General features: G+C 51.8%; 8 protein-coding genes across 8 annotated transcripts in view; 3 read left to right on the top strand and 5 right to left on the bottom strand.

Annotated features, from left to right (window-relative positions):
- Positions 1-3,175, bottom strand: BDV37DRAFT_65491 (putative mucin family signaling protein Msb2). Its single transcript, XM_032091018.1, has one exon. The coding sequence runs from the start codon at positions 3,020-3,022 to the stop codon at positions 251-253; it is 2,772 nt and encodes a 923-aa protein (XP_031934528.1). The 5' UTR covers positions 3,023-3,175; the 3' UTR covers positions 1-250.
- A 3,578-nt stretch (positions 3,176-6,753) lies between these two features.
- On the bottom strand, positions 6,754-7,309 carry BDV37DRAFT_289628 (Endoribonuclease L-PSP/chorismate mutase-like protein; the record flags this gene model as incomplete). The annotated part of the gene is made up of 3 exons (XM_032088512.1): positions 6,754-6,858; positions 6,935-7,084; positions 7,145-7,309. 3 exons carry the CDS (start codon positions 7,307-7,309, stop codon positions 6,754-6,756), a joined length of 420 nt encoding a protein of 139 aa, XP_031934527.1.
- An 837-nt stretch (positions 7,310-8,146) lies between these two features.
- On the top strand, positions 8,147-9,952 carry BDV37DRAFT_289627 (uncharacterized protein; the record flags this gene model as incomplete). Its single annotated transcript, XM_032088511.1, has 4 exons — positions 8,147-8,342; positions 8,509-8,815; positions 8,933-9,074; positions 9,149-9,952. 4 exons carry the CDS (start codon positions 8,147-8,149, stop codon positions 9,950-9,952), a joined length of 1,449 nt encoding a protein of 482 aa, XP_031934526.1.
- Positions 9,953-10,048: 96 nt separating this feature from the next.
- Positions 10,049-12,527, bottom strand: BDV37DRAFT_65379 (uncharacterized protein). Its single transcript, XM_032091017.1, has one exon. The coding sequence runs from the start codon at positions 12,178-12,180 to the stop codon at positions 10,144-10,146; it is 2,037 nt and encodes a 678-aa protein (XP_031934525.1). The 5' UTR covers positions 12,181-12,527; the 3' UTR covers positions 10,049-10,143.
- Positions 12,354-14,335, bottom strand: BDV37DRAFT_65361 (cation diffusion facilitator family transporter). Its single transcript, XM_032091016.1, has 9 exons — positions 14,127-14,335; positions 13,961-14,010; positions 13,860-13,904; positions 13,640-13,787; positions 13,512-13,592; positions 13,359-13,447; positions 13,069-13,297; positions 12,936-13,015; positions 12,354-12,842 (listed from the first exon to the last, which is right to left on the bottom strand). Exons 1-9 carry the CDS (start codon positions 14,206-14,208, stop codon positions 12,528-12,530), a joined length of 1,119 nt encoding a protein of 372 aa, XP_031934524.1. The 5' UTR covers positions 14,209-14,335; the 3' UTR covers positions 12,354-12,527.
- Positions 14,336-14,669: 334 nt separating this feature from the next.
- BDV37DRAFT_65347 (AFG1 family ATPase) lies at positions 14,670-17,136 on the bottom strand. The gene is made up of 3 exons (XM_032091015.1): positions 16,567-17,136; positions 15,523-16,487; positions 14,670-15,475 (listed from the first exon to the last, which is right to left on the bottom strand). Exons 1-3 carry the CDS (start codon positions 16,925-16,927, stop codon positions 15,131-15,133), a joined length of 1,671 nt encoding a protein of 556 aa, XP_031934523.1. The 5' UTR covers positions 16,928-17,136; the 3' UTR covers positions 14,670-15,130.
- A 2,824-nt stretch (positions 17,137-19,960) lies between these two features.
- Positions 19,961-20,735, top strand: BDV37DRAFT_65329 (uncharacterized protein). Its single transcript, XM_032091014.1, has 2 exons — positions 19,961-20,421; positions 20,473-20,735. The coding sequence occupies exons 1-2, from the start codon at positions 20,115-20,117 to the stop codon at positions 20,628-20,630; spliced, it is 465 nt and encodes a 154-aa protein (XP_031934522.1). The 5' UTR covers positions 19,961-20,114; the 3' UTR covers positions 20,631-20,735.
- Positions 20,736-21,971: 1,236 nt separating this feature from the next.
- The window catches only part of BDV37DRAFT_65287 (purine and uridine phosphorylase), a 3,860-nt gene continuing 892 nt past the window's right edge, over positions 21,972-24,939 (top strand). The window contains exons 1-2 of the mRNA XM_032091013.1: positions 21,972-24,829; positions 24,907-24,935. Coding sequence (XP_031934521.1) covers positions 22,447-24,829; positions 24,907-24,935 — 2,412 coding nt within the window. The 5' untranslated portion in view covers positions 21,972-22,446. The remainder of the gene's footprint in view (positions 24,830-24,906; positions 24,936-24,939) is intronic.

Genomic DNA, 24,939 nt, shown 5'->3' with positions numbered 1-24,939 from the left:
AAAAAAAAAAAAAAAATAGGTATGTAAGGTGAATAACATAGAAAGACAAATGATATCCAAAACTTGAATACAGTTAGAAGATGAACGGCCATAGCTTCCACAAGGGCCACACAGAATCGATCGATTCGATCCGAAATCCCCCAGTCTAAATGTGTTTTTTTTTTTTGTTTTTGTTTTGTGTGTTTGTGCTTTGCCTTGTTGTTCGGTACCCTCGTCCGAAAAAGAGGACCTCGTGATGTACATCTCATTTTTAATTCCATCCGAGCGAGTTCTCGGCCATCACAGGGGCACTGATCATCTGTGTCCGTCCGGTGCCGCGACTGTTGTTGCTGTTACGTGACATACGGCCACCCGCTCCGAACAGAGACGCCCCGTTCCGGCCCTCGCTCATCTGCTCGACGTTCGAGCTCGACCGCTGGTGCAATTGACGCTTCTTGCGGTAGCGACGAGCCACCCAGAACATGCCCGCACCGTAGGCGGCGGCTCCCGCCACGACACCAACGCCAATGCCGACCGAGCTGGCGTGAGTCGAGCCGCTGCTGCTGGCACCCGCATCCGAGTTGGGGTCCGACTGGCTGTTACCGTGGTCGCCGCCGCTGTTGCCGTTGGACCCACTCGAGCCGGAAGATCCACTGCTGCCCGAGGAGGATCCAGACTCACCCACCACCAGAGGAATGGAAGGATCGACCATCGACATCAGAGCCTTGGCGGAGCCATCGTCCTGCTGGTAGAGCCGCGAGTTAGGGTTGTTCAGCATCTTCTGCAGCCCATCCACCTGGTCGGTGGGGATGTACGCCATGGCCACGGTCGCGATATAACCCGTGCTCTTCGAATTGTCGTAAGGCTGGATCGCCAACATGGGCACCTCCTTTCGGAGAATCTCCAGCGCGTACTCAAGCGCAATGGGAATGTAAAGGAAGATCTGCGAGGATGATAGCGGCGTCGTGGCCACAAAGCTGTAGCGAAGCTTGCCGTTGAATCCCAACTGAATCAGGGTAGAGTCCGCTGGAGGTTCGACGGGAACGTTGCCGGGAGAGATGGACCCAGGGAGCTGGGTCTGAGTGGACGTCGTCGTCGCCGTGGTGTGGGTGGCGGTGTTTTGCGTCGTCGGGCTGGGAGGCTCCACCAGAATGGTCGACGGAACCCAGTCCGTGGCATCGCTCGTCGTGGTAGGCTCCGGGGTGGGAGCGACCTTGGTCGTGACCGTCGACTTCTCCGTGGTACTGGGCTGTTCCGTGCTCGTCGGAGTCAGGGTAGTGGAGGAAATCGGAGTGGGTGTGTTTGTCGAAATCGGGTTGCTTTGGCTCGTGGGCAGGTCGGTGGGCTTCGAGGAGCCGATGAGAGGAGTCGACGAGACAGATGAGGGTAGAGACGAGCCACTGGAGCCAGTCGAACCGGTCGAAGGAACGACACCACTGGTCGACGTAGGAACACCCGGGCTGATGAGCGAGCCGGACGGTCCATGGGTGAAGGTCTGCGTTCCGGTGGACGCTCCTGGGATGACGGGGCTGGATGTGGTGGAGCCGCTCGATCCAGAAGCTCCTGGAATGACGCCGCTGGTGGGTATGCTACTGGGTTCTGGGATGACTCCCGAGGACGTGCCAACGGAGGGCGTGGGCGTGGCCGGCGGGATACTGATGGAGATTGTCGGCAGGATACCCGAAGAGCTCGTCAGATCAGTGGAGCTTCCACTGGCCGTGCGAGAACCCGTCTGTGCGGTCGACGTTTCCGAACCGTTGGCCGTGGGTGTGGGAAGAAGGCCAGATGGAAGCCCAGTGTCCAGCAATCCGGAGGAGCTGGCGGCGGAGGGTGACAGAATGGAGGACAACAGACCGGATGGCGTCGGGATCACATCAATCGACGTGAGCTGGCTGGTGGACTCCGATGAATTGCCCGTGTTCGTGGGCAGGAGACCCGGCAAGAGTCCACTATCCAATAGGCCGGAGGATGTGGCAGCCGAGGGGGAAACGACCGAGGAAACCGCCGACTGGGTCGGAATGACCTCGATGGACGTCGGGTGGCTGGAGGACCCGGTCGCTGAGGAGCCTGCCGAGACCGTTGGGATCACCTCGCTCGAGGTCGTCTGGTTCGCAGACTCCGAGACACTGGACGTGCTCGAGCCGGACAGGAGGCCGGACAGGAGTGAATTGACCAATCCGGTGGTCGACGAAGGCTGCTCGGTCGAACTCGCCACACCGGTCTGCGAGGGCAGCACGCCCGTGGAGGTGCCCTCGGTGGTGCTGGCACCCGTGGCCGAGTTCGACGGAACCACAGAGCTGGCACTCTCAGAGCTGGACGAGCTGCCAAACAGGCCGCTTACCAGATCACTCAGCACGTTCCCAGTCTTCGTGGGTGTCGTAGACGGGGTGATGGCCGTCGTACCAGTTTCCTGCGAGGACCCGACTGTGTTCGAAGACGACGCCGTGGTGGTCTCCTCCGCCGCCGGGGTAGATGTACCGGGTTCCTGCGACGATCCAACCACGTTCGAAGCCGACGCCGTGGAGGTGGACGATGACTGGGACACCGATGGGGCGCCAGACTCGCTCGCTGACTCCGACGACGTGGAGGTGTCCGAAGGCGCCTGGGATGGAGTCGAGCCTGTGGTGGTCGCTGAGGCGCTGGCCGCGGCTGGCTCGGAAGTCAACACCGAGCTCGTCACGGTCGAGGAAGAGGCAGTTCCCGTCGGCGTTGGCGTCAACGTATGCGTCTTGCCCGCCTCATCGACGGACAGGGTGATGACAACGACCTCGGGCGCTTCCGTCGGTGCCGTGGTGGCTTCTTGGAGAGGCTGCAGAATCGAATCGAGGACGTTGGTGTTGGACCTGGGCACTTCAGCGGTCTCGGGCGCCTTGGACGACGCTCCAGGGGCAGCCGATGTTTGGTAGTTGATCAATCTTTTCATGTGTTTCGCCATGAATCGAGGTTTCAGCGTTGGCTCCTCGGCCGCGCCTCGAGCTGCAACCAGCTCAAGACCGCCGAGCGAGAGCAACGCCGTCAGTAACGACGCTGTCTGGGCGACCATGGTGTAGGCGTCAAGAATATAATCACCGGTGGGAGGGAAAGAGCGGTAAACAGTCGTAATATAGAAGGAATGGACAGAGCGATAGCTCAAGCGGGAGCTTCCAGATCCACCAATGCAAGATCACGCGTCGATTGTCGAAGTCAAAAGCGTCGACGTTGCAGGCTCAGAGATTGGGTGGCTGGGGGCGATGGTGAGGGGGTAAATGCGACACTACCCCGGCCTCGTCTTTTCCGTTTGATGTTGTCTCCGAACGAACCCCTCGAATGATCAGTTCGTCCACGCAGAGGGCTGGAGCGTAGTTCCACCAATGGTTCCGATGCGACCGAATCACCAATGCCAGCGATCACTCTGCGACAAAACGTCTCGACGGCGAGTACTGGGAACTGCAGTGACAGCGGGTCGATCGAGGACTGGAGCCGATTCGTACGGAGGATTTAACGACGGATCTAAACTGAAAACAACAACGCGCAGGTTAAAGAGCGGCAAGGGGTCAACCCGTCTGGTCGGAATTCCCTTTCACAGCGCAAGCAGTTAACGAACGTCGGTGGTGGGAGTAAGGAGCGAACGACGAGGTCAGAAACGGGTAAACGAATGTGGTGGGGAAGTGGTTGCTCGAGTCGACAACGTAAAACAATATTCCTGGCGGCGCGACGAAACGGCAGGCGAAGGAGGTTGTACTAATTATTCCCTCTCGGTCGATGCAAGGAGACGATGGTGGATGAATCCCCAAACAGGCCGTTGACGTAGAGGAGAAGCGGAGCGATCAATGGATCTTGGGCTACGTCAACGACAGGATCGCGCGTAAAACCATCCAGAGCAGCAGAATGGGGGGAGGGGATGGTGAAGACAAGAATCCAACCACCAGAAACGAACGAAAAAGAGAGAGGGAAAGAGAAAAGCAAAAAAAATCAAACACCAAATTAATGACAAAGGAAGGGAAGGACTGGGAAAGGGAAGGAGAGTGAGGAGGGAGTGAGTGAGCGAGTAAGTTCGTGTGGTGTGCTCAGGGGGCCAAGAGGGAGGAGGCCGTGGAAATACGACGTCAGCGTCAGCGTATGGACGATCGGACCCACCGCCGTATTATTATTAGTAGTAGTACTAGTAGTACTCCGTACGGTGTACCGTGTACTGTGTGTAATTGTACGGGTACGGATCCTCTGTCGATGTTCGTCCATACTTCCTCCGTACTTACTACGGACAGTATATCCTCCTCTTCCACTGCCTACGACAACGGAGGAGCGCACAATTCAGGGTATCACCAACTCCCTCTGCACTGGATTGACTGCAGAGATGAGGAAACAGAACTCTCCCGTGTGACCCTGAGGACTCGACGGTGCGATCATTCGGTCGGGTTGGCGTTCCACGACGACTGCTCGCACTATCGAAGTCAACTGCGATAGTTACCCTGACAGGCATGATCCTCGAGCATGGACCCCAGGACGAGCATTCATGTCTCCATCGCAGAAATTAAATTGACCACGGTCCAGCGGGTGGAAATTAATCACCGTCTTCATCGAATGAGTTGTCGCTTTGAATTCCAACCGTTCTGGTCAGAGGGAAATCCCCCTCCTCCCACGTCCAAGAAGTGATCCGACGTTGAGTCGCTGTTTTACCTGGCCTTTTTGTTTTTCGGTTTCTTTTCTGTTCCCTCTTGTTTTTTTATCTTCTTCTTCCGTGCGCATTGCATCGGTAGCTTAGTAACAATCCAAAATAAAATCCAAAGTAAACAAGAAGGGTAAAAAAAAAAAAAAAAAAAACCCATTCTTGGAGCGGTACAGTCGTACGGAGGGGTGACACTGGACCAGGATGCTGATCAGGTGTACGCTGCTCATCGTAATTCCCGCCTTTTTTTTTCTTTTCCTTTTTTTCCAATAATTTCCAGCCTCTTCAGTCAAGGTTCGGACCATTTCAAGGGCTAGACCGACGGCGTCCACTAGCGCGTTGCGTGCCTGGATGATTGTGGGGTTTTCTGCTTTCCTTTCCTGCCGGTGCGTGGTCATTGCCTCGCGGGTGACACGGACAAAGAGAGGAGTTAGCCGCCAGTGCAAGTACGCTTGATTTTGCTCGTCGCCCTATTTTTAATTTCCAATGCACATGGGACGTGGTACAGGATGTGTGTATGGATGTTGGTACATGTACGGTCACATCGGTACGCTGTTACCAAAGCACAGTCATCACGCTCAACGAAAAATAAAACAGAATGTACAGAGTAAAAACAGCAACATCAGCAAGTCCCCGTCAGATTGGATTTGGCCCCCCCTTTTTTTTCATTTTCTTCTTCCCTCACTCAACTCGTGAGTTCTCTTCTCACGCGACGTCCACCTTGCCACGGTCGCATCAATGCCTCTGTGGATTCATCTGCCGGGCGCCTGCTACTATAATTACGTCGGATCTCTGCCCTAAGCCTCCTTAGCCGGAACTTAGTCAAACACAATGGACCTCGTTTGGAAGTCTGTCCTCGGTAGTCCCAGAGACCATCCAGCGGCGTCGGCCAAGACGACTAGAACGGTTGCCTGGACTGAACTGCCCAGTGTCGGTCTTCACACCACGTGCGATCCTCTTGTCATGACGGACGGATATGATGCTGATCCTGCATTCCCCCCTCCCCTCTCGCATCAGACAATTTCCACTGCCGAGAGGCATGAATGAGGGCAGTGTCACATCTCCGGAATGTGACAAGCGAACCAGTCAGATTCATCCGTGAACCAACGGGGCTCACGTCAAGGCTGAAACACTGGTACCCCCCTTGACTCCGTTCCCCTCCTGTCTCAGCAGAACCAAGCCAGAGAAAGAGAAAAAGAAGAAGAAAAAAAAAAGAAGAGGAAAGAAAAAAATGCGGTATTCCACACGATCCCAATAGGGCAATCGTGTCTCTGCGCCCTCCCTCTCTTCCTAAGAACCAGAACCAGAACCAGATACAGGGTTGGCGTTGTCCACCAGAACCTCAATTGGTCTCCGTGCACTGCCGACCGACGGTTGTTCTCCTTCCCTCAGTGCTCGTTTTTGGTCCTGATCGACGAGAGTCAATGCGTCGATACGCCGTTCAGAAAGGAACTCGGATCATCGGAGGTTCTCATCCCGGGCGGTGCATGCATGCATCATGCATCATTGGAAGATGAGGTTCCCTTTTTGGCTCAAGAAGGATCCCAATTCTGCGTTGGTCTCAATAGTTGGGAGACTTGTGTCGTGTATCGACCACTGTAAGGCGTAGTATTCTTTCTTTTTTTTTTCGAATTTGCGATACTCTCCTTTCTGGTCCCAATGCGATGTTTATTTCCCCAGCCCGGCCGACCCAATGGCACGAAGACGCTAAGCCTGTTCCTGGCGAGCGCCCCATCGCAGTCCCGTGGTTCATTGGTCGCTTACGGTATGGTGGTTTCAGGTTTCCCGGGTCGTCATTGGATTGGTTGCTCGTACCGTGGTATGGATGTTGTTTAATTTCATCCCGCAATTTCCACGCTGTGGGTGATTTGGCTTGGCGAGGAGGATGAACTCGTACAGTACAGACAAACAATGAATCAATCCATGCATCTCACCAGTCACACAATTGCTACATAGCCACGAACCATTCATTACCGTGAGATCTCTCTGTCTCTACCGATCGCTATCTCATTGTCTACCCAGTGGTATGGAGAGTTCACCCACACGCGACGATACACTTGATCGACCGCCACCGACCCTCCTCTGATGAACTCTAAGCTCCAGAGTTTGGATCCCACAATGCGATTGACTCAGAGACGAGAACTCCCTGCAGTTCTCTTCGTCACCAGGCCCGTACACTCAATCTCAACATCCGTTCCCAACGGCAACGTCTTGACAGCCACACACGTCCGCGCCTCGAGATCAGTCAGCACGCGTATCCAATCCACTCCCCACGAAAGCACGTAGCAAAAAGCAAAAACCAGCACTCACCGGCTTGGGATCCTGGAAAAACGTCTCGTAGACTTCGTTCACTGCTGCAAAATCCCCCATGTCGGCCAGGAAGATGTTCACCTTCACCACGTCCTGGAGACTCGAACCACCCGCGGTGAGGACGGCGCTGAGGTTGCGGAGGATTTGTTTCTAGAATGCATGAGTCACCCTTCCGTAGAGAACCAGATCATCTCACGACGAGAACCGTACCGTTCGCTCCTGGATGGGTCCCTCGACCATCTTTCCCGTGCTGGGACTCACTCCCACCTGTCCCGAGCAGTAGACTTGCGAGCCGGCCACGATGGCCTGGGAGAGGAAGGACGGCGGCAGAGGTGCGTCCTGCGTGCGGACGGGAGTTCGGTTTGGCTTCCACATGGTTTCTTGTGTGTTGTTCCCTGTCGTTGCGCTGGGGAGATCGGTCGATGAAGGACGGAGTCCTCCATGGGGATGTGCGGTCTTGGCTGGATTGATCGGGCGGGGTGGACCCACTGCACATGCGGAGGGTCCAGTAGACTGATGCCGTTGTTGAATTGTCTATCAAGACATCGTCGGTAGTGTGATGCCCTCGGGATGTCGGTTTTGGAGGGGAAGACGAGTAGTCGTGGGTGTCTCTGGGTGGTAGAGTTACTTCAAACATGGATGGAAGTCGATGTCGCATCTCCAGAAGGTATATATCTCCGCGCTCCGTTACTTATATATACAACCAACCACGATAGTGTCCAACGCCTGTATCCTCGAGGAATCAACGAGAAAATGGGTATCCTCACCCGGACCTCTCTTTTCAAACTCCTATCAGAGAAATCTTCCGTTGGCGATCAGGGAAAAAAGAGGCAGAGGGAGAAACTACGTCGGGAGAGCTCCGTCGTTGCCGTTACGTTGCCGTTATCCTTATGAGTCTACTTTCACGTTACGTTCTAAATGAAGCCAGCGTCTTCTATCGAGCTCTCGCAACATATACTGTAGAATCATGCAGACCTCTCGGTAGCTGCCATCTATTGGCACAATTATCGACAGTGTCATTCAGGATCGCGCAGATGAACGCGCACAGCAGCATGCGCAGCCCTTCCATTCACTGTAGACTCGACCAACCCATTCACTGCCCACAACACTGTGCCTGGGTAGCCCACTGAATCCGCACCCATGGCGACTTCATCCTGACTCGCATCATCCACCATCGTTCTCACTACCACGTCACCACGTCAGTTCTCCCTCATGGAGCTAGACGAAACGGATCACAAAGGAGCTGCTGCGAGCATCGCAGGCCAGGGTTCGTCCGACACAGCAGCCCCGTCTGCAGATCAGAAAGTCGTCGAGATCGAAGTCCACGGTCTGAAGGCGAGGATCTTCCTGAACTGTCCCGAAGAAGACCTCATCCCTTCTCGATACCTCAAAAAAGCCCAGCGATCACGTATGTACATGTTCATCACCCGTCCCTAGCTATTGCTCTCCACATACCTTCCTCAACTCGTTCACCGCCATGAAATCATAAACCCCAAGAAGAAAGAAAGAAAATGAAAAAAAAGGGGAGAGAGAGAGAGAAAGCTGAAACCGAGGTCAGTATTGACCATTGTTAGCCGTTTCGCAACGCACAATCTGGCTCTTCCGTCGTCAACAGAACGCGCGCCAGGTCAATCTAAACCGGTGGTCGACGGTCGACATCCGTTTCCGAGGGGTGTTTAAGACCCTTAAGAAGGTACCGCTCTTTCGCAAGGGCTTGTATGAGGATGATGCAGGCCATGGGGATCCTCCGGCGCGGGGATACGACTTTGCCACTGCCGTTAGGGCCCAAGGACAAGTCGTCTATGCGCTCCTTGACGAGATCCTGGGTGCCTTGAGCATCACGCGTGAAACAGAGGATCCCGAGTCTTATTTTTATCTTCGGTAAGCTTTCCCTTAAGCTCAGCCGTTTCAAATCTCCCCATCCGCTCCCTGGAGTCGTAGACTTCCTCTCCATTTGTGATGGAGTAAAATGCTGAATCAGGGCTCACGGGCAAGCAGTGCACGACTGCTCAACTGTCAATTGGAATACTGGACTGGATATCGCGAGAAGTATAAGGATGCCCCGATTACGGCGGGATTGCTAGCCCTCGAGTATTACCCGGAGCAACACTCTACGCGTGCGGTTCTCCCTGTTTCTACAGTACGTCCTGCCTAACTCTCTGTCGTGTGCATTGCATCCCAGCGAACGTAACTAAGCCCAGGGTTCTCTTACAGACAACAGAGAAGCATGAATTGCTGGAATCAGCCCTGGAAGGAAAGTTTAAGCTGCTGCTCTCGCAGTTGCTCATGAACATCCACCGCTTGCACCCCCCTGGCGACAAGTTCCCCGACCAAGAAGTGTTTCTGATCGGCCTGCACGGATCTCGGTTGCATATATTTCGGGGTATCTTCCCCGGACACAAGACCTCTCGGCTCTGGAGCGGCCGGCACAACGCATCCGGGACCGACACGGAGATGAGACGGCTCGTTGTCAGCAATGCCAACCAGCGGTTCTACGGCCGGCAGAATCTGGAGCGGTTCATGCAGAAGGTCGAGTGGTTCCAACTGTCAACCTCTGACAGCGAGCCGGACCCGCGCGTCTTTCGAATCCTGGGGAGTAAAGAGTACGATCTGTGGGTCGAATCGGACTTTTACGCTGCGCTGCGCTTGCTGGTGGGCTTGGTCATGTATCTGATGAGCGGACGCGCACGGTGTGGCATCCTCCAATATAGTTTTAGTTGCTCGCCGTACGACGAGGATGACGAGCCCGACTCGGAGGATGAGGAACTGCGAAGGAAGGCCGCGCAGGAGGAAGAAGACGTGGTCTCACAGGAACAGAAGCTGAGGGCCCTGAAGAGGCAAAAACGGGAGGAGGATCAGGAGCGGTTCTGGAGACGAGAGGCAATGCGATCATCAACCAATGACCGCATTGGAGGATTCAAGGATTTTCGTCAACCGTGGTGGGACTGGGTCTGGGAGGACAAGCATGATGATGGATGTGCTAAGGATGATGCCGACGTGATTTTTGAAGGCCCTTAACCGTTGCCCATCATTTGGTCAACAGATGAGCCGCTGTAAGACGGTCCAGTGGGGGACAAAGGGATCTGAGAGAAAGATAGACGCGTCCCATTCACAGCAAAACTGAGATTGTTCATGTCTACCTGAGAGAAGCTCGTAACATCCCATGTGCAGTTACCACACATAATCCACAGTATCACTCCACAGACGTCCTACTCGCGATCCCTATGCCGCCTTTCGGATTCAAATTCGGTGAACCCATCAATACCTCGTCCATCCTGTCCACCGGTTCGGAAATACTCGCTGACAACACCCAGGGCATAGCACGTTGCTGCCGTGGCAAACCCACCGATGAGCATCCGGCGTAGGATTGTGCCGATTCTACTTCTGCTCTTTCGAGGAGGTACATTGGTCTCAGAGCAGCCGGAGCCAGATACAGGGCTCGCGGTATTGGCGGTATTTGATCGACATGAAACCTCATCGCTGAGCAAGGGTTCGTCTCTCACATAGGCACCAAGCTCGCTCTTTGCGTTCTCCGCGAGAGCCTTTTTGAACACAAGTATATCTCCGCTACCCGAGACGATCTCATAGCCATCGACTTGCATCTCTTCAAAGTATGGCAAGAACTTGGATGGGTTATTCAAGCGGGGAAGAATTTCAGATGGGTGAAGAAACTCGTGCGTCGTATGAAAGGATGAGTTCGATTCCGCTCGTGTGATCTGCAGGGTCGAAGGATCATATGCTAAAACGCGGTAAGTGTCGCCGATCAGAGAGCTGCCTGCGGGGGCCGGGGTGTTTTTGCGAGCTTGCTTGCCAGGAAATGATGCGTCTGTGTGATCTTCTTGCACAGGCAATCCAGAGTTATTGGAACTATCTTCCTCTGACTGAAGTTGAGTCGTACTTTCCAGCATGGCGGGCCCGCTTCTTGTTGTTCCGTTCACTGACGATGCAGGCACAGGTTCTTGAAACCTTGCTCTCACATCTTCAGCCCTGACATCGCTGACAGGGTCTACATAAGAGTCAAATGCAGTATCCAAGTCTTTGCGCGTCTTGTGCCGCGCCTCGGGATCTCCCTTCAAGCTCTTTGCGTTATACAACGAACGGATGTCGCTAGCACGCAGGAGGTCCAGATCCTCTGCCATTTCTTCCCTTAGCCGTGGTTCCTGTTGCTGAGCTGGACCTACAACTGCGGAGCTTGCGGGTTGATAGTGGCCTGGGTTGAATGCCGGAAATCTGGAAGAGGTTTGATCTTCAAGTCCATTCGCTTGTGTTTCGTGGTCCGAATCGAGTTGTGCTTTCATGGTGCTTCTATGACGTTCCACTTCTGATGTCGGCCGTTCGAGGGAGTCCTGATGTGGACGAGGTTCACCGAGCGTAGCCCCGTCTGAGTTCGTGCCCGCTTGTCCCAGAATATATGATGGATCTGCCCGATTTTCCTTCACCGACTCGGAACCCTGGAGTGTACTCGCACCATCGTTTGGATGCTCGTTCGCCCGATCGACAACAGAGAGGTAGCCGGTCCGGTTCTCATGCTGCGTGCGTTTCCCGACAAGGGTGTCCGAAGATCCTCCGCCACGTGTCTCAGCGGCGTGCTTGGATGATTTCTTAGGAACCATACGACCACGAATGGGATCATATTCAACGTCCTGCACATCCCTGTCCTGAGCAACGTGACTGGTTCTATCAATCTCGTCTGGTTTGCCCATGCCGAAAACCGAACGACACACTGACATAATCCTATTCTCCATGTTACTGGGGAAGCTCAACGGCTGAAGCCTTCTCCCGAAAAGAGCTGTGTATGGATCGGTGGCGATTTCTTTCCGAATCTGCTCCATCCTCTGCTGCATACGGGCACTTTCCGCTTCCCAGAAGCTCATCTGAGGGCGTGCTGCATTCTGTGCGGATCCCGGGGTGCTGGGTTTGGACCTCGTCTCGTCCCACGTTGTAGTCCACCACGGGTGACGGTAGTGGTGTTGATGACCCCATACTGCTGGGGCTGGGGCTTGTCGTGGATGAACAGCTGGTGTGCCACCTGATCTTGATTGAGAAAGGCGTTGATACCGGGTTATCCGTATCCGTGTGTGGGCATCGGCGTTTCCATATCGTTGGCAAGAACATCCCCCTAGTGTTCGGACTTGAGTGGAGCTCTTGACGACGTGGGAGGAGAACGGGTGTGGAGTCGGGCTCGCCGATAACGATCTGGTAAGTCTTATCGCTCTCGGAGTCGACAGCGGTAGCGGGTACAGCATGGTTGCAAACAAATAGTATCACATTACAGGCCAACTAAAGTAGAAAGAAGCAGAGAGCGTCACATCCCTTGTAGCAATCGATGACGTGGGGGGAGAGAACAGCAATTGGACGACAAAGGCGGAAGAGAGCTTGGAGTGGGGTCATCTGATTAAGGTTGGCGGCCTGAGGCAGACAACCCCTTCCATATCCTCCGCACTCCGCACTCCGCACTCCGCAGGTGGACCATATGTACATAATTCTTTAGGATCACAGCTACCAAAACCCATTTTCTCGCCTAAAAAGGCCACGAGCATATAATACGCCCCTCTGGCAACATTCAAAGAATAGATGGACACAAAATTGCCTTCTACCCACAGCATGTCAACTCCTCGCACAACGTTCCGCATAGCACTTGGCATTTCTCCAGCGATCTCTTGCGTAGCTCCTGCATGGTCTCCGCCGATTCATGCTCCGTAGAGATGGCCTCCACCAGGGGACACATTTCCGGCTGGAGTGTTGCTGAATGGATACCGTACGCATGAAAGCATTCATTCATGGTCTTGGTCGTTTTCGCAAAGTTCTCCACGGACGGATCGGAGACCACGACGTGGACCGATGCCAGAGTCTTGTGCTGATTCAGACGCCAGATGTGAAGCTCGTGGATGGCTAAGACACCAGGTACCTATGCGCATTGATCAGTATTGAAGTCCAGAATGCGAAGACGGTTCACGAAGATGGCTTCTCTGGATACTAATCCTGAAGCAGGAATACGTGCCTTTTCCAGATCATGTTTCACGTCCGCCGGATCTAACCCGTTCGGAGCGCTCTCCAACAGAATAAGACCAGATCGTCGCACTGTACATAGTCTTAGCCGAGTCCCCACGTAATCTAAGATGGGATCAAGATACCGAGAGGAAGTGAAGACAGCATAATCATCATAGCGATCCCCATACTCGTGCCTGGGTCTGCATAGTATCTGCCCTCATAGTGTGCCAGCCAGATCACCAGGGCTGCAGTCATGACTCCCAAGTTATTGGCCGCATCGCTGACCACGTGGAGCAAAACACCTAGCATTCCCAAGTCGTGTCCCAGGGAGGTCGGTTGTGTGCCGTGCAATTGGTGTTTGTGATTACGATGCTGCATGGTGGTGATCGTCAGTAATCATCATCACATTAGGATCAACTTCACACGAACGAACCTCAGAGATATCTGACTCATGGCTGGTAGGTGGAATAGGGGACAACGGTGCTGCCGAATGTCCATGATGGCCGTGACCGTGGTCATGTTCTGCCCATCTTTCAGTCTTGTATCACAACCGAGCAAAGCCCTCTTTACCAAAGACGAGACGCACCATGCAGGAAAATTGCGCTGATCAGATTCAGACCCAAACCCACCGCGCCCATCATGAACATCAGCTTCGGATTCTCCACGTCTAACTTAGATCAGCGGTGACGTGCCTGATTCGACAGGAAGACCAACACTGCAACGAAATGAATCGCTCTATCGATTGTAGGAATACGCTGATCCCCAGGGCGAAAAGAAGCGCACCGTTGAAGAACGCGCCGAGTAGCTGGGCTCGCTGCCATCCGAAGGATAAGGATTTGGGTGCATCGTTTGTCTCGGACACCTATGCTCAGGGGGATCGGAGTCCACACATTAGTCGTTTGGGTAGTCTTTGGGAAGACTCAAGGCATCCTACCCGGAGAGCCACCAATGCTACGATGAAGCCGATCAGGTCATTTAGCTGGATGCTGATTAGCAACGCCTCCACGCAGTTCCTCCGTGGGCATGAATCCGTACATAGTGGAAGGCATCAGCGACCAAAGCCAAAGAATGCGTATAAAATCCGACTACGAGACAATCTCAGCGACTATCCTTCCCTCAGACGACTGAGCCTGAGACAACAGGGGGCAAACACTGGGGAACGCGAGGAAAGGGAAGAGGCAGAAGAACAAGGCGTGTTTACTGGAAATCTCCGCCACGAAGAAAACCGTGGAAATCCCAATCACGGCGGACAAACGCTGTGAGCGCGTGATTTTGAAGCCCATCGTTCCGCTCCTTTTCGTGCAGTTCGATGTTGACGGTGGAAAGCAAAGGGGGGAACATTCGAATCGAATCGATCTCAATTCCAAACGCGACCAAGGAAGAGTCGGAGAGTTTCACCCCCTTGCGTGGAAATGGCCCCTGGAATGTATGATGCCCTCTCAACGGGCTGAAGGGGGAAGATGAAAAGAGGCAGAGAAGAGAGTACGCCTGTCTTTCGATCCCGACGGGGGTGAAACAATTCCGCAGTGAATTGGCAAATGGATCGACATGAGGTGGAACATGGCCATTATCGGACAACTGTCATGCAGAAAGTGACCGGATCCCTGGATGGCTCCCAAAATAGAATGTGTGCATACAATCACCAGGCTGCGATTGCTACTGGCTTGGCCCTGATGAAGTCCAGTCTCGTGTTGCCAACCCGAGGGACTTGGGAGAATTTTAAATGCAGCCGAGCGGGAAAGTGTCAATGAGCAGTCGCCGTCCTCCGTACGGATCTTGATTTCCCCTTCATCTTCTTGCTCTTTGCAAAGTTACAGCAGCTCCGTCAGGCCCTGACTAGCCGTCCAGTGGCGTCGTGATCGAATCGGTCTGTATACCAAGTAGGGCTGGGGATCACGTACCGAATTTTAAAACCGGGGGACCGTTCCACTGGTTGGACGTCGTAACGGACATGCATCCCTCGGGATGAGCCACACACGTCTTGCTGAGGAACGCGTTATGACGTGCCTTCATACCATGGCGTGGATATCTTCAATATGTTCATACTCATGGCCTTGCAAAGTGCCACACATCTATCTACGTCGATATGTACATTCCACGTGCAAAGGAGACAGAGAGAAAGAAGGAAAGTAAATCGAATGGTATACAACACCCAAGTCTATTGCGATGAAATGGCAGGAACGTAGGACCAATGTGGAACCTTCATCACATATTATCCTCACTCCAATGACTTCTCGCTTTTATCCATGCGTCGTGCTCGCTTTTCCCCTGCTCAGCATCCATCCCGACCCCCAATCCCCGCTCCACCCATTGCTTGCTGCCCATCTCGGAGAGACGCGAGAGGGCCCGAGCAAACGCAAAGCGCTCCTCGTCCCCGCTGAAGATGGAGGTGGACTTGAGGGCTTGCATGGAGAGGCCAAGGTCGTCCATCATCATACGCATCGCGTCGGAGAGATCGCTGCCTTCGCCTCCTTGGAGAGAGCTCTTCACTTCCGCCTCGGAGAGGAAGAGGTTGGTCAAAGGCACTTCCGTGGTCAGGACTAGTTTGGCCTACAGGGGATTAGTCGAGTTCTTCTCTGTGCGGGGTGAGTGCTTACCCTGCTTTCATAGACGGCATCAATGAAAGTAATGAACCGACGCGCAAGATCTCGCTGATTCAAGTTCATTCCGGGGACGTCCGTGATGATGAAGGCGTCATAGTTCCGGACCAACTCCAGGTAGTCCGCAGCTCCTGTCGCTCGACCGATCAACTGCTGAAAGCTAAACTGAGCGGCTCTGCCACTGGCCAGGGGAACCTCGATCTTGCGGCCCCAGACCTCCTGCACTGCTGGGTGTGGGGGATCTTTGGGATCACCCAGGAACTCGAACCATTTCTGGGCGTGTTGATCAGCATCCAAGCCCAGTGGGTGGTGGTAGACGCCGGAAGGCGGTCGAGGGATTTTGCGGTAGTCTGTGGGAGAGTCCAAGTTGATCACGTCCAGAGCGGTCTTCAGGAGGTTGATGCACGGGATGAACGACTCCCGCTGGATGCCGTTCTTGTACAGATCGTCGGGGTGTCTGTTGGAGGTGGTGATGAGCACGACCCCATGGGACATGAGGGACTCCAGAAGCCTCCGCAGGATCATAGCATCCGCAACATCCGTGCACTGGAACTCATCGAAACACAGCACGCTCGATTTCTCGGCAATGGCCGCTGCTACCAAAGGCAACGCATCAAAATCATTGCCGTACCGCATTTTGACCACATGCATGCGCCTGTGTACGTCTTGCATGAAGTTGTGGAAATGGATCCGAGACCTGGACACGATGTTCGACGGCAAGGTATCGTAAAACAAATCCATGAGCATGGTTTTCCCACACCCGACATCTCCGTACATATATAGACCTTTCGGGAGGCTCTTGGGGATGGTCAACTCTTCGTTCGCCTTGCCACGTCCGAACAAAGAGCCCAGGAACGACGTTCTCGGCTGAGGATCCAAGGTTTCGGGATTCGGATGGATGACGGTCGGAGGGTGGTAGCTTCGCAGCCTTTCGTGAAGGTCTTGTAGCCTCTCAATGATCTCTGCGCGTCATGCCATCGTCAGCATTCACCATGTCCCTTGGGGTTGATCGTCGACAGTGAAGAAAAGGGTAGGACGTACGTCTCTGGTATGGGTCATCCCGTAGGCGACCCTGCTGCACCCGCGAATCATATTCCCTTAAAGGACCACCCTGTAGCTCAGACGCAACATCCGACCTAACCTTGTTCGCCGCTGCTGTCGCGTACCGTCGCATATACTCATGACGAGGCTCACGGGTTTTCAAGCCGTGGGTTGGATGAACGATTGTCGGGGTTGGTGTCCGGGAACGGCCCACACTGGCATGTGACCGATGTGCACCTCGTCTGCATTGTCTGCCATAGGCCAGCCTCGTACCTCGAGGCAGTATCGTCACCCTTCGAGACCCCAGCGTGGCTGGAATGTACTCCACGCAGAGCCTCGCCGCCGGCCCGCTCACTGGCATCGATGCGGTATCTCCAACAGTTCCTTGAACTTTTGTGTTCCTTCCTTTCGGTTTTGAAGTTCTCCTGACTCGTCGAGAGTTCTTGCGCACTAGGATCCACGCATGTAGGGGTGTATCGTTTGCCGCGCAACAGGATTTGTCTTGAAGCCGAGGTTACTGATCGCGAATCGGAATGACGGAGGAAAATCACGGCGGCGGGTGAAGGGTGGGGAACACCTGACTGAAAGTAGTCAGTCGTTCAACTTCAGTGCGATTGCACATATCAAACTCGGGACAGGGCCAAGATAGTAAGCTTACCGATTGTGAAGGGAGCAGAGAAGCGTCCACGACAACTTGTATAATCAAGTCCTGGCGTGAGTTTGGATCGGAAGAAGTTCTCCCGTTTTGGACACCACCGCCTTCCGTTCTGAGTCTTCTGAATGCCTTACGTCCCAGGCTCCACTATTTTCCAAATCCGGGATCACCAGCCACAATATCCGCACCGCCTCACGGCACTTTGGATCCGTGCAGCGTTCGCCAGCACAACTCAAAGATGTCTCGTAGGAGGATTCCTCTGTTGAAGGTAACCAACCAATGGCTGTTTCTCTTGGGAGATGTGATCGCAGAACTGTAGAATGCGAGGAAGCTTAGAGATGCTTCGATTTCCTAACATTTCTGGAGTGGCTAAACTCGTTCTTTGATTGCTGTGGGCCCAGTTGAAAATCGGACGTACTATGCTTCTGGCATAGTGAGTGCAAGGTGGGCCATCTGGAGACGCAATTCCTGTCTGTGCCTGTCGATTCTCGGAGCCGTTGTCATTGAATCGAGCTACCTGGAAGAAAATGTTCCTTGTTATACTCACACATGTTACCTCCTTCGATGTCTGAAACCATTGACCAGGTCTCTTCGCTCCAGGTAAGGAAGCCCATAACCAGCGAGGCAAGGGTCTATCTGTCTACTTCTTGCGTTGGACTGGGCTCCCTCGATTGTGTGATCTTTGGAGAAGTGCTCAAAGAAAAGAATGGCACTCTGGAACGTCATTCTATCCAAACAGGCAAACTAAACCACACCCTACGGTTTCCAATATCATAGTGGGATCCAAGATCGTACAAAGGGAATGCAATCGGGGCAATGATGTCCTCCATCTATAGTCGACATCTCCAAAGCGTACGTGCTCAATAGTGGCCACGGATATCGAACGCTGATCTCGACGCCTCTTCCTGTCTTATAGAACACTCATAATACGTTGGCTGTATATCTGTAGTTGTGACCACTCTATCTTAGAGTTGCTCTTTAGGGAGATCATGAGATGGCTCGTACGTTTATCGAAGTGTTCATCGTGTCCCTTGTACGTCACTCAGTTCCGTCAGTGATATGCTATTGGTGTCTTGCATTGTATCGCTTTGACCAACAAGACTCATGGATGGAGACGTCCTAATACAAACCCTGGAATACATTCGATGAATGATAGTTCGGCTTACAGCTGCTCGCGAGTCTTCCGATCTGGTGCAGAAACACGTGTGGCGGCACGGTTTTCGTGGTGATCCTATGGATCTCCACAAATCCTGCTATTTTTATCGGTTCTGGTGGCCTTTTGCCCTGATGGTCCTGATGACAGCCGTGGAAAAAGCATTGAAATCATAAGGGAGCCTCATCTGCTGCGGATCTCCCTGTTCCTTATTTGGTGAACCTTCTCCTCACCCGATTTATCGGCCATGCTCTCTTTGTTACTAGTAGTCAAACCATGGATCGATCTCCGTATTACAGCGATTCTTCCTTATCACGCAGTCAAAAGTGCAGTATCACCGCATGTGTCGGAAGGGGCAAGAGGAGTAGATACACACTTATCAAGCCAGGTGGCTCACTTAGAGTCACTCCCTACCACCAGCACATCTACTTCATCTGTGAGCCTGCCCATGCTAGGAAACAAAGTGGTATGTTAGAACATCCCAGCTTGGTTGAAGGCCTCACGCCAGATGCCTTGACTCTTATACGAATGCTTTGGCGTCTATGACATGGCTATAGCCATGGTCACCGGTGAAATATCTTAATCCTTGTATGCGTCGGGAAGAGCGCTGATAGCCTTGGACAACAGCAAATATCCACCTTATAGGGGTGAGTGTGGGCTTGCTGTGCTGTTCTCCAGATTCTTCCCTGAGCCCTTCAATTGTACTGTGTTCTACTTTCGTTTTCGCCAAGGATGTGATGCCAAGTCACAGCGCCACGATCACGCTTTGTTTCCTGTACCCTGTTCATAACCATGGTTGATGGTGGTGGAGGGTATTGTCGGCAACATTTGAACTGCCATGACCCTTCAACCCATCCTTGGCTACCATTTCCTCCTGGTGGAACTCCTGGGGTAGGCACCTACAACGTCTTCACAGTGACTCGAAATCCGATGACTATGTTCGATGAAGGCCAAGCCATTGTGCCTCAAATCACTACGTGAAAGTGGTCAATCCCAACTTGGAGATCAATGAGTTCTCAGCAGCATTACTTAACAAAATTCGATCAACATCGAGATTAGATTCCCCGGAACCGCTGAAGACACGCCACCGAAATAGCGGTGGTCTTCCCATTCGAGAGATACGTAAAGCCCATCACTCGCGTGACCTGCCAGGCGTCAGCAAGCTCGCTCGGTCCCTGACTGTTCATCAGATGTACACACCTTCCGTTATGATTTGAAGCGAACTTTCAATCTTTACAACGGTGTATATCATCTCCACCGGATTAAACCTCGTTCTTTGGGTTGCCATAGTCCTGGTCATGGTCACCTCCCCCCATCGTCTGAGAAATACCTCTGTAACCAGATAAGTAGGACAAGGTGCCATATATCGTTCCAGACAGACACACTAACAGAGCCGATACACAAGCAGACTGTTTCGTGCTGGGTGGCGTAAAGAGTAAGGATCTGTCGAAACGCCCATTTGAAGTACTTTATGTATCCCACCCAGGTTCTCACGTTGGATCTCGGTAGCGCAGGGGACTCTTCGCAAAGGGAGCGGTGGAATGCGCTGAAGTGGGGTATGCGCTGTCAAGCCAATTGAGGTTAAACGGCATTATAGAGGCAATAGTGTTTCAGGCATTCAAGACTTCGGCGGGCTTAAAACCGACTTCGCCCCAGTACAAACGTCAGCAAACTGCTCTTTATTTTGCGCTCTTTAGGCTTGCCTACTGCTAAGACTTTGGGCCTATTATCACAAGAAGCATGACTTCTCAGAAAAGGCCGGCCAGCCTATCATCAGAGGAAACCTACTTTGATGATCCGTCTGATGAAAAGGTGGATAGTGAATGGGAAAAGATAAAACAAGACCCAGCCAAGCGAGTTGCATTTGAAAGAAGGTGTATTGAACATGAGCTTACAAATGAGAAACGGGTGATCATATTGCAAGACAACCCTAGCACCAGAAGCCACTGTCGCTTCTGGGAATGCATTCCTACTAAGTTAAATGGGGAACCTAATATCAGGTCTGCATTTCGCTTTAATGTCAAGGACCTTTCTGGTCGTTCCTACGGTATGTTTCAACGATCTGCAAAAACCCTATTCCAAATATCACAAAGCTTAGAACCGAACAAGTACTACCATGTATCTTGCATTGAGCAGATATTTCCCGACCTAGCTGCCCTAATAGAGCACCGGTATTTGCGAATGGACGGAGGAGTAACCCAGATGACCTCAGCCAGCTGGCAAATATCCCGCTTCCACAACGCCATTGAAGATTAGTTCCGCTACAAAGGCTGTTCCTTCAACGTGAAAACATACGATCGTTTTGAAAGGAAATATGCCAAGTGGAACCGGAAATCAAGCACGTCAGAGGTTAACCATCAGCTCGAAGCTCATGGGGCAGCTCTCGGAATTGTGAGAAGTGTGGAAGCATACCGGATGAACCGCTGAGAAAGGACTATTTTCCTGAAGAGCCTCAAAATTATCTGCTAAGTGAGGTCCTTGCATCTGTAATTGGCGTGCAACATTTGGATGGAGTACCTGTAGATAGATATTCGAACCTTCGGCGTATTAAAGAGGTTCGATGCAGCTAGAGCAGGTTTCTATTGCTTTTTATTTTTATTTTTTGGGTGGCATACGGCATCGTATATTTCTGATTTTGACCTGGCACGAATGGGGATCAGAGATGCCACAACGGCTTCATTTGCTTGTACAAAGGCGCTTTTTTTGAACCGTAATCACATGTTGCGCTAATCCCGATATGGTCATATGGTATGATACCCTTCCTTTTACCCTTGAGACTAGAATTCAGATATGCCCTCACTAATGGTAACTTGACTGCCCTATACTCTCTTAATCAAGCGCTGGAATGTGCCAATACATGCTACAAAAGAAAGAGATACATTATTAGCTAATCCATGAAGGCGCGGCCGTTACAATAGTATAGACAGTCGGTCTCACAGGAGTCTCGGAAAGTTCTATAAATCTACGAACATCATCTGGAAATCGGCGTGCGAAATTCGAGCAAGGTGCTTTGCATGGGTAAAAAGCTCATAAGTCGCATATAACAAGAGGTGTGATGATAATAGTTATACTTCCATGATGAAAAAGTCGGCGAGAGGCTGTCGAGCCTGTGTATCAGCGACTAGCAGAAAGTTGGTTGAGGCATACATTGCTGCGGAAGGTGCAAATCCGTCCAGGTAATCCCTTATATCCTTGCCAATGACCGTATTAGCCAAGGATTTGGCAGCCTACAATCTATTATTTACAGAATGAATATCAGTACTAATTGACCTTCTTTAAAAGGTCCTTTAGCTGCCTCATGAGAAGTCTTCCTTTTAACTTGAAGCTTAGCTTTGGATCCTGTTCTGCTAGTGACTCATCTGACAATACAGTGGACATGATATTGTTTTTGGATATTGCTTGTTAAGTCGCAGACGCCTGTCTTATTTTGGATTCCTTTATTAGATCCTTGTAGAAAGCAGCAAGGGTCCTCTCTGATAACAGTCGATCAGGATAGTCTTCTGCGAGCATTTCCGATTATATTGCAATAATATGTTCTAGCAGTTTAGCCACCTCCTTGATCTGTCCATTCGCTTGATATATTAAAGCGAGCTTAGTGTTACGCCCGGGGTTTCGTCGTCAAGTCTGTGACTAGTTAGCGGACCACGTTTCAAGGGTGAGATTCGTGCCACAGTCTAGTCACTAACAGTACATAATTCAAAATACCATGATCAACCAGAATTGAAGTTATAGTTTTACTATGACTAACAACATATCCGTCTCAGCCAGTTGATGGGACCTTGGGAGGTCGGTCATCTTGAGCAACTGGGGTTGTTGCTTGGGTGCTGTTGATACACATCACTTCCTCTGTTTGCTTTTTACATATACGTATTCTCGAGACTATGATTGGCTTTTGAACCGCGACAGCCTCACAGCAACACGTATCAGATGACCCCTCAACTCCCAACTTTGATCTTTAACATGCCCTGAAAAATTTTATCCTGCAGTTCTAATATCTATTGTAGGAAATACTCTTTTTCTCTAGCAAAGACTACATGATATCTTCGCGCTATATTTCACCTCTTTATTGTACATGACATATAAAATGGTCTTCACACGTGATGACTATACGGTCGCATGGATCTGCGCCTTGCCGCTGGAAATGGCGGCCGCGAAGGCCATGCTGGACAAGGTTCATCCTCCGCTCCCCCAGCCAAAAACCGACCACAATGTTTACACACTTGGGAGGGTTAGCAGCCACAATGTAGTGGTGGCCCCCCTACCATCCGGTGTCTACGGAACGATATCTGCTTCCACTGTGGTATCACACATGGTTTCTACCTATCCAAATATCCGATTTGGGTTGATGGTGGGTATTGGTGGTGGAGTCCCAAGTGAAAGTGCTGATATTCGCCTTGGTGATATTGTGATCAGTAAGCCAACTGCCACTTCAACTGGTGTTATTCAATATGACTACGGCAAGACACTTCGTGACGGACGATTCCAGCACACGGGGTCGCTCAACAAACCTCCTCCAGTGTTGCTGAAGGCTATGTCTCAATTAGAGAGTGATTCTACGATAGGAAAAAGGCTGATTAGCGATAGCTTATTTGATGTACTGAGCAAACGTGAAGGGATGAAAGAGCAGTTTTCGCGGCCAAAAGACGATTGGCTATTCCGACCGACATACAGTCATGAGAATAGCGAAAACGACTGTTCAGCATGTGATAGGACCCAGCTAGTGAACCGTCCGGAGCGGAGAACTGAAGACCCTTATTTTCATTATGGCTTAATTGCTTCCGGAGACCAGGTCATGAAGGATGCCAAAGCTCGAGATTCTATTGCTCGGGATCTAGACATACTCTGTTTTGAAATGGAGGCTGCTGGGCTTATGGACGAACTCCCATCACTTGCCATTCGAGGCATCTGTGACTACTGTGATTCCCACAAGAATAAACAGTGGCAAGGATATGCGGCCCTTGCTGCTGCTGCCTACGCGAAGGCTCTTTTATCAGTGGTTCCCACTTACTGCTACGAGAAGGAATCATATAAATCAAGGCAGCCAGTTTGGGTGGTACCCTTCGGAAGAAACCCGCGATTCGTAGGTCGGGAAAAAGAAATTACCAGAACCGAGGAATTGATTGTGCAACAGGACGGACCTGGCAAAGTTGCTATCTGCGGATTAGGTGGAGTTGGAAAGACCCAGATTGCACTTGAACTGGTATACCGCATGCGAAAACGAGACCCTGAGTGCTCGATATTCTGGATTCAATGTACCAGCTATGAGAGTGTGGAACAAGCCTACATGATCATCGCCTCAAAGCTAGGAATAACTGACATAAAGCCGGCAGAGGTAAAAGAAAAGGTCAAGGCCTATCTCAGCCAGGAGAGTGCCGGGAAGTGGCTTCTTCTTTTTGATAATGCAGATGATATGGAGATGTGGAGCCAGGACAACACTAATAATCCAGTACTGGCAGACTTTCTTCCTCGAAGTGAGCAGGGCCATATTCTCTTCACCACACGCAGCCGGAAGGTAGCTGTGAAACTAGTGTCTTCTCATGTAATAACGATCTCTGAGCCGGATACAGAGACTGCTCTGGAAATTTTACAAAACTCACTGGTTGAAAAAACTTTACTTAATGATCATGATACGGCTATTACTCTTCTTGAGCAGCTGGCCTTTCTCCCGTTGGCGATCACCCAGGCGGCAGCATATATCAATGAAAACAGCATTGGCCTCTCTGACTATATGATACTTTTACAAGACCAGGAGCCAGATGTGATTGAATTGCTGAGTGAAGACTTTGGGGACGAAAGGCGATACAAAGACACCCAGAATCCTGTTGCGTTAACCTGGTTCATCTCCTTTCAGCAAATTCAGCGATCAAATGAACTCGCGGCAGACTATCTTTCATTCATGGCCTGCATCAGCCCTCGCGGTATTCCGCAGTCCTTACTTCCCCAGCCAATCTCAACTAAGAGGAGAATTGATGCCATCGGCCTCCTCAAGGCCTTCTCCTTTATTAGTGAGGATGGCGGGGACCATTTTCTAAATATACACAGACTAGTCCATTTTGCGACTCGGAACTGGATGAGAAAGAGCCAACAGTTTAGCCGGCATATATTGAAAGCTGCAGACCGATTGAGCGAAGCTTTCCCGAACAATGACCATGCTAATCGGAAGCTGTGGCGGGAGTATCTGCCGCATGCATTTTCGCTATTAGCAGAAGCTGACTTCCAGAAGGAGCAGGAGAGATATATTAAGTTGATTGTGAATATTGGGAACTGTCTATATAGTGACGGCAGATGGAAGGAGGCAGCAGAGCTGGAAGTACAGGTGATGGAGCTCTGCAAGCAAGTGCTGGGGCCAGAGCATCCAGATACTCTGACCAGCATGGCTAATCTGGCATTAATATACCGGAACCAGGGACGATGGAAGGAAGCAGAAGAGCTGCAGCTACAGGAGATAGAGCTCTGCAAAAAAATACTGGGGTTAGAATATCCACACACTCTGACCAGCATGCATAATCTGGCATCAATATACCGGGATCAGGGGCGATGGAAGGAAGCAGAAGAGCTGCAGCTA

The sequence above is a fragment of the Aspergillus pseudonomiae genome, assembly GCF_009193645.1.
Source record: "Aspergillus pseudonomiae strain CBS 119388 unplaced genomic scaffold BDV37scaffold_174, whole genome shotgun sequence".
Classification (NCBI taxonomy): domain Eukaryota; kingdom Fungi; phylum Ascomycota; class Eurotiomycetes; order Eurotiales; family Aspergillaceae; genus Aspergillus; species Aspergillus pseudonomiae.
This window is presented reverse-complemented; position numbering and strand designations above follow the sequence as displayed.

Coding starts and splice junctions, on each gene's coding strand:
- BDV37DRAFT_65491 (XM_032091018.1), bottom strand. CDS start 3,022: ATGGTCGCCCAGACAGCGTCGTTACTGACGGCGTTGCTCTCGCTCGGC.
- BDV37DRAFT_65379 (XM_032091017.1), bottom strand. CDS start 12,180: ATGCTGTACCCGCTACCGCTGTCGACTCCGAGAGCGATAAGACTTACC.
- BDV37DRAFT_65361 (XM_032091016.1), bottom strand. CDS start 14,208: ATGGGCTTCAAAATCACGCGCTCACAGCGTTTGTCCGCCGTGATTGGG. Junction 14,011..14,126: donor CTTCGTGGCGGAGATTTCCA/GTAAACACGCCT, acceptor ATTGTCTCGTAG/TCGGATTTTATACGCATTCT. Junction 13,905..13,960: donor TCGCTGATGCCTTCCACTAT/GTACGGATTCAT, acceptor ATCAGCATCCAG/CTAAATGACCTGATCGGCTT.
- BDV37DRAFT_65347 (XM_032091015.1), bottom strand. CDS start 16,927: ATGCCAGTGAGCGGGCCGGCGGCGAGGCTCTGCGTGGAGTACATTCCA. Junction 16,488..16,566: donor GGATGACCCATACCAGAGAC/GTACGTCCTACC, acceptor CATGACGCGCAG/AGATCATTGAGAGGCTACAA. Junction 15,476..15,522: donor ATGCCGTCTATGAAAGCAGG/GTAAGCACTCAC, acceptor AATCCCCTGTAG/GCCAAACTAGTCCTGACCAC.
- BDV37DRAFT_65329 (XM_032091014.1), top strand. CDS start 20,115: ATGACTTCTCAGAAAAGGCCGGCCAGCCTATCATCAGAGGAAACCTAC. Junction 20,422..20,472: donor CCTTTCTGGTCGTTCCTACG/GTATGTTTCAAC, acceptor CACAAAGCTTAG/AACCGAACAAGTACTACCAT.